This window comes from Alosa sapidissima, chromosome 24, assembly GCF_018492685.1.
Source record: "Alosa sapidissima isolate fAloSap1 chromosome 24, fAloSap1.pri, whole genome shotgun sequence".
NCBI classification, from domain to species: Eukaryota; Metazoa; Chordata; class Actinopteri; order Clupeiformes; family Clupeidae; genus Alosa; species Alosa sapidissima.
Window position 1 is genome coordinate 25,381,931 of NC_055980.1, and position 5,522 is coordinate 25,387,452.

The 5,522-nt window shown below is 44.4% G+C and overlaps 1 protein-coding gene across 1 annotated transcript; it reads right to left on the reverse strand.

The window, feature by feature from the left end:
* Positions 1 to 1,075: 1,075 nt before the first annotated feature.
* On the reverse strand, positions 1,076 to 4,861 carry neurod2 (neuronal differentiation 2). Its single transcript, XM_042083196.1, is given in 4 exon segments — positions 1,076 to 2,225; positions 2,227 to 2,491; positions 4,698 to 4,713; positions 4,716 to 4,861. Coding segments are annotated over 4 exon segments (1,131 nt in total). The 5' UTR covers positions 4,747 to 4,861; the 3' UTR covers positions 1,076 to 1,406.
* Between the last annotated feature and the right edge of the window lie 661 nt (positions 4,862 to 5,522).

Sequence of the window (5,522 nt, forward strand, 5' to 3'; positions counted from 1 at the left end):
CTAACTTGATAATCAATTCGTTTGATATTGGTCTATTTGAGAGAAAAATCTTCATAAATACTTCTAAAAATGCTTAACACCACGGGCTAGAACATGAAAATCAACGCTCTCTCCGCGTCCGCAGCTTACCTGTTCGGCCTACTAAACCACTGAATGGCCTATTATCGCAAACAAGAACCATTTCAGTCATTTGAAGTGAGACATGCAAGTATTTGCTATTTGTTAGAAAGTCACAGGCGACAGGCCACTCTTCTTTCCCTGACAAAAACTCTGGCAGGAGACCGAGTTGCCTCGACCTCAACAATTATCAGGGTGTAGCGATCATTGTGCTAGTCTAAAAACAAATATAGTTAGAGAAATCGGAAAAACCAGCTAGATAGGCTAAGGGCATTTTTTTTTCTCGTTTCAATAAGGTTGAAAAATAATCCATCAGTTGTAAAGTGATTATTTAGGCCTTTAAGTGATTAGCTTGTGTTTAACAATTCCTTTTGTGAGGTATTTGTGAGGTATCAGCCTCAGATCCTGATGGTCATGTAGAAGGGCTGAGAAATACTGACCCTCTCAATAGCATAAAATTTGAGGTAAATCGGACCTTTGATTTGAAGATATATGAGCGGATAGCCTACACACAGAAAAACGCACCCTGACAGGCTGCCGCGAACACCTAATTAAGGGCCGCCTACAACATGACCCAACTAATTTAACATGAAAGAAAACATGATGTGATGAAAATTAAATAATAGCCTACACACTAAAAATTAGAACATGAATAATATAGGCTAGCTGGTAGACCATAACGGCTACATTTGATTTGGTGATTCAGCTAACTGTTTCATCCCACATAATGAAGATTATTAAGATTCCTTTTAAAACTACGGAAATGTAAAGATGTAGTCTAATACCAGAGCACAACGGGTTGTCATTATTTGTAAAAAGTAAATCATTATAGCAATTATAATTAGTTTACTGGAAATATTAAATAATTCCTCCTAGATGTATATCCGTATAATGCAAATTCCGTTTGCACACCCTATCCATCAGAACAATCATTCAGCCTGTGAAAAGAAACGTTCATTGATTTATTTTATATTAAGGTTTCATTACATGTAACACTCTTTTTACACGTAAAACATTTGCATTATTAGAACCATTTGCACTTTTTTTTTTTCATTTTAGACCCACTTCTGATATTTCACTGTAATTGGTCGTTGCATGGCTTAGGAATTAATACATAGGACTAGTGAAAACAACCCACAATTTAGAATACCAATTTGCCATCTTTTTTGTCAGAATACAAACAGAAGAAACATGCCCTTTCTGTAGATTGTTAGATTGTCTTGGGCCTTGGCGGCATAACCAGCCTTAAATTTCCATAGTTGGGGGGGGGGGGGGGGGGGGTCAGTGCACTAGGTGTGGAAAAAAGCGTTTAGTTCCTCGTACACAGGTGCTCGCTCATTGCTCCCGTGGACGTCATGGAATGGTGGAACATTTTCAGAATGCGACCCACCGCCGCGCGCCCCCGAGCTGTACGACAGGCCATGTGCGGCAGAAGAGCGCGACCCAGACAGGCCCGAGTAATGCATAGAATAGTGGTATCCCCTTTCCGCGTTGGGCGACACGGGCTCCTGTTGCCTGTGTGAAAAGTTGCCGTTGACACACACCGGAGGACTGTGATGGCCCTCGTAGTCGGGGCTGTTGTAATCTGGCGACGCTCCACCTGCATACATGGCATCATAAGAGGAGCAGTAGGAGTGATTCCGCAGCGTGGGCCCGCTGGAGCCGGTAGGGCACTGGGGACTGGACAACCGAGGGCACTGGTACGGGAACCCGTGCAAGGAAAAGGCGGGATTGGGCACGTGGAAGCGCGCGCCCTCCTGGCACTGCTCTGTCAGGAAGTTCCGCGAGTTGATCTGCAGACAGCCCGCCACCAGGTTGGTCGTGGGCTGAGAGAGGCCTTTGCACAGCGTTTGGACGTAAGACACCACGTCCGGTCTCTTTCCGTTTCGCAGAATCTCACCAAGGGTCCATATATAGTTTCTGGCGAGTCTAAGAGTCTCTATCTTTGAGAGTTTTTGCGTTTTGGAGTAGCAAGGCACCACCTTCCGCAGGTTATCCAGAGCGGAGTTCAGGTCGTGCATGCGCGTGCGTTCACGCGCGTTCGCTTTGGAACGGCGCACCTTGGAGCGTTCTATACGCTCAGGAGTCATCTTTCTCTTTTTAGGGCCCACGCCTCTTGGGTTTGTCGCCGTCGACGTCATCCCCACAATCCTCCTCGTCCATCTCTTCCTCCTCATCATCATCATCATCCCCGGTAATTTCCGAGAGCGCGCGGCTGCTGCCTTTCATATCCTCATCCCCCAGCGGACATTGCTCGTGCTCGTCGTCCTTGGTTTTGGAATCGTCACTTGCGCTATCGTCCATCCAGCCCGGAAACTTCTGGACGTCGGGCAGTAGAGTCTGGTCGTTGAATAACCTCGTCAGCATGGCGACCCTGAAAAGACAGATGTCCACACAAAGCCGTTTTAATAATTAAGCTGCAGAGGTCTGGAGGCATGCGATGCACATGTGTTGACTAAAATATTAATGATCAAAGTTATGTCCAAATGGTAAAATAGGGTAGGCTACACCAATGTATCCTCTGCAATTGCTTGAATATGTTTATTCCCTACATGTTTCTTCTACATTTAATGAATTGTGGCTATTTAGATACAGGTCAACCCAACATTATAAATGTGTTCTGATCTGTTTTAATTTAACACGTTTTGTGGCCTACAAGCAGGCCCAGAAAAGTCCTGCAGTATGGCAACACCACAGAGCAATGCAATAAGACTTATAGTATATGGAGAATAAAATGCAATCATAACCCCACGCAAACATATAAATAGCCCTATTCTGCTTTTGGTGAAACTCTTAAAGTCAATAATCTGTAAATATAACGTATTAGGTGGCTTATCTATATTACTAAATATTATTTGCTGAGAGAGAGAGAGAGAACAACGTGTGAGAAAGCTGAAGGCAACCCTCTCGCACAATCCGCGCCGAGAGACAGCCAACGCCAGACGGCGAAGCTCCCAAATCCCCCCTCTGCCTGCTCCTCTCGGCCCCTCGCAGCAGGTCCCCCCGCGCTGGTCCTATCATGCGGTCCCGAGGGGGCCTTTGAGCAGCGGGCCCCCCTCTTCTGCCGTCCCCTCGTCACCCTCGGTCCTGGCGGCATTCCAGCACAGCCCCAATGGTACGGGGGAACCAAATTTGCCATAAGCGCTCTCCCCAATCAACCAATGACATATTTCTTATGGATACATTTGATTAATACACTCTTAAAAACGAATGTGTTGAAAACAAGACAACTTGCGTTGTTTTTAACATATCACTGTGTCCAGAGAGGGACAACACATTCGTTTTTAAGAGTGTACTATCTGAACAATATTAGGATAGTGCATGTATTACTATATTTCACATATAGTCTAAACTACACAGGTACAAACTTCCATCCTAATTTGTCCTCGATACAGACAGTAGGCTATGTCAGCATTTTCTTTTAGGTGACAACTGAACTGTCAGTGTCTAGTCTTGTCAATATAACCTACATTAGATTGCACTGTATCTTCTTATATTTATTTATATAAGTGTAAAATAAATGGCATTAAACCTTTGAGACATCAACAAAGAAAGTAAAAAGTTAACATGTTTGAGATCGTTAAGCTATAATGAAACTGTTAAAGGTCAGCTGAAGACAAACAAAATATTTCTGCTCATCCTCAAACTTAATTTCCTATGAGAAATAAAAAGGGGGGAAATAGTTAGGCCTTCAAGAATGACACTTCATGCAAAATGACGTCCATGCAACCGCAACGCATTTGCACGACAGCCAAAAATGAATAAACATGGGCAGTATCCATTCTTTCATACTTTGTCAATTACAAATCCCTTAGAGACCCACTCTCCTCTGTCATTCACACACACCAAACGTGTGCAGCCACAGGAACATAACTAATGGCCTAAAATATAATTAAAACAAGTCAGCCGAAATCATTTGTAGACTATACTCGGTGCCACTTATGCATTATCTCTATAATATAGGAGAAGCCGATGATTTGGCCAAAAAAACATCTGAGATTAATTTTAATTCGCCCTAATTAAATGCATACGGGACATATAAAATATAAAATCACTGAAAGCCGACCAAGAAAACCGAGCAGACGAGAGGTGTATTATTTCGCGTATGAGCTTAAAGGAGCTAGAGTAGACTATGGATGCTGTAGCAGGTTGCCGTGATTAGATCTCGATATACTTATCAAACGACAATGGAAAAACACAGGTTGGGGGAAAAAAGCTAATGTCAGTAAATGCACTCATAATTCCAAAGCCGAACACTGACACCAACAACGGGACAACATAAAGCCAACCTAGTAACGCAAAACAATTAACCACTTAATCATCTAATCATACATTGGACTAAAATATGGACCTTACTCACCTTCGTCGTAGTACTGAGTGCGGGGCGATAGCTCGCTTGTTTACATCATCTTTGGGACACACACACACACACCTTCTGGACGCTCCGGTGAAGAGTAGGCGCGGTTGTGTGAGCAAAGTGTACAGCCTTCCAGTTGTGCGCGAGCTCCGGTGCGTGTGCTATACTTCTCCCGGCCGTGCTCGAAGACGTTGTGGCATCGCTAGTAGGCAGGGTTACGTACCAGCTCTGATGCCAGGCCATATGGCGGGCACGTCACTGGCAGCAGCCATCACATGAGAGCGGGTGATTGACACGCGCTCGCATTCGCAGAGATTGCCTTCCCGAGGGAAGAGGAGCCCGCCATCTGTCGCTGCCTCGAGCCTGCGCGCGCCCAGCACTAACTCACACACGCGTATACATAGGCTGCATAAACACTCATACACTCATATGCACATTCTCTTTTTCTTTCTCTTTCTTACACACATACACGCAGCACACGTGCACCCCCCCCCCCCCCCCCCCACACACACACACACAGACACATGCACAGAGAGAGAGAGAGAATATCAGGGAAGGGAGAAAGAAGAGATACTATGATGATAATTCAGAGTATCTATGCTTCATACTCGTATATGTTTTAAGCTATCTATTAATGATGACATGTATTGTTTATCAATTGGAGTTCCACAACTGAGGGACTGTCACACCTGTTATTGGCTGGGCGGACTGTTGCCTGTGACTAATATGTTACAGTGAGGCATGTACAGTAGGTTCTACAATCCCACCTCTGCAGTGGCATCAGTGGGCCACCCTATACAGCAGTGTTTTTCAACCACACTAGTGTGCCGTGAGAGATCATCAGGTGTGCCGCAGAAAATTACCCAAATGTCACTTACTGGTCCAGAAAAGCAACTGTTGCATCAAAGAATTTATAACCACATGCCCTCATTGATTGTATGATTACACTATTTGTGGTATGCAGGCATTGTACAATGGGGGCCCCATATCCAGTATTCACAGAATCATCACATATCCAGTTCATAACAACAATTAAATTAGATATAGT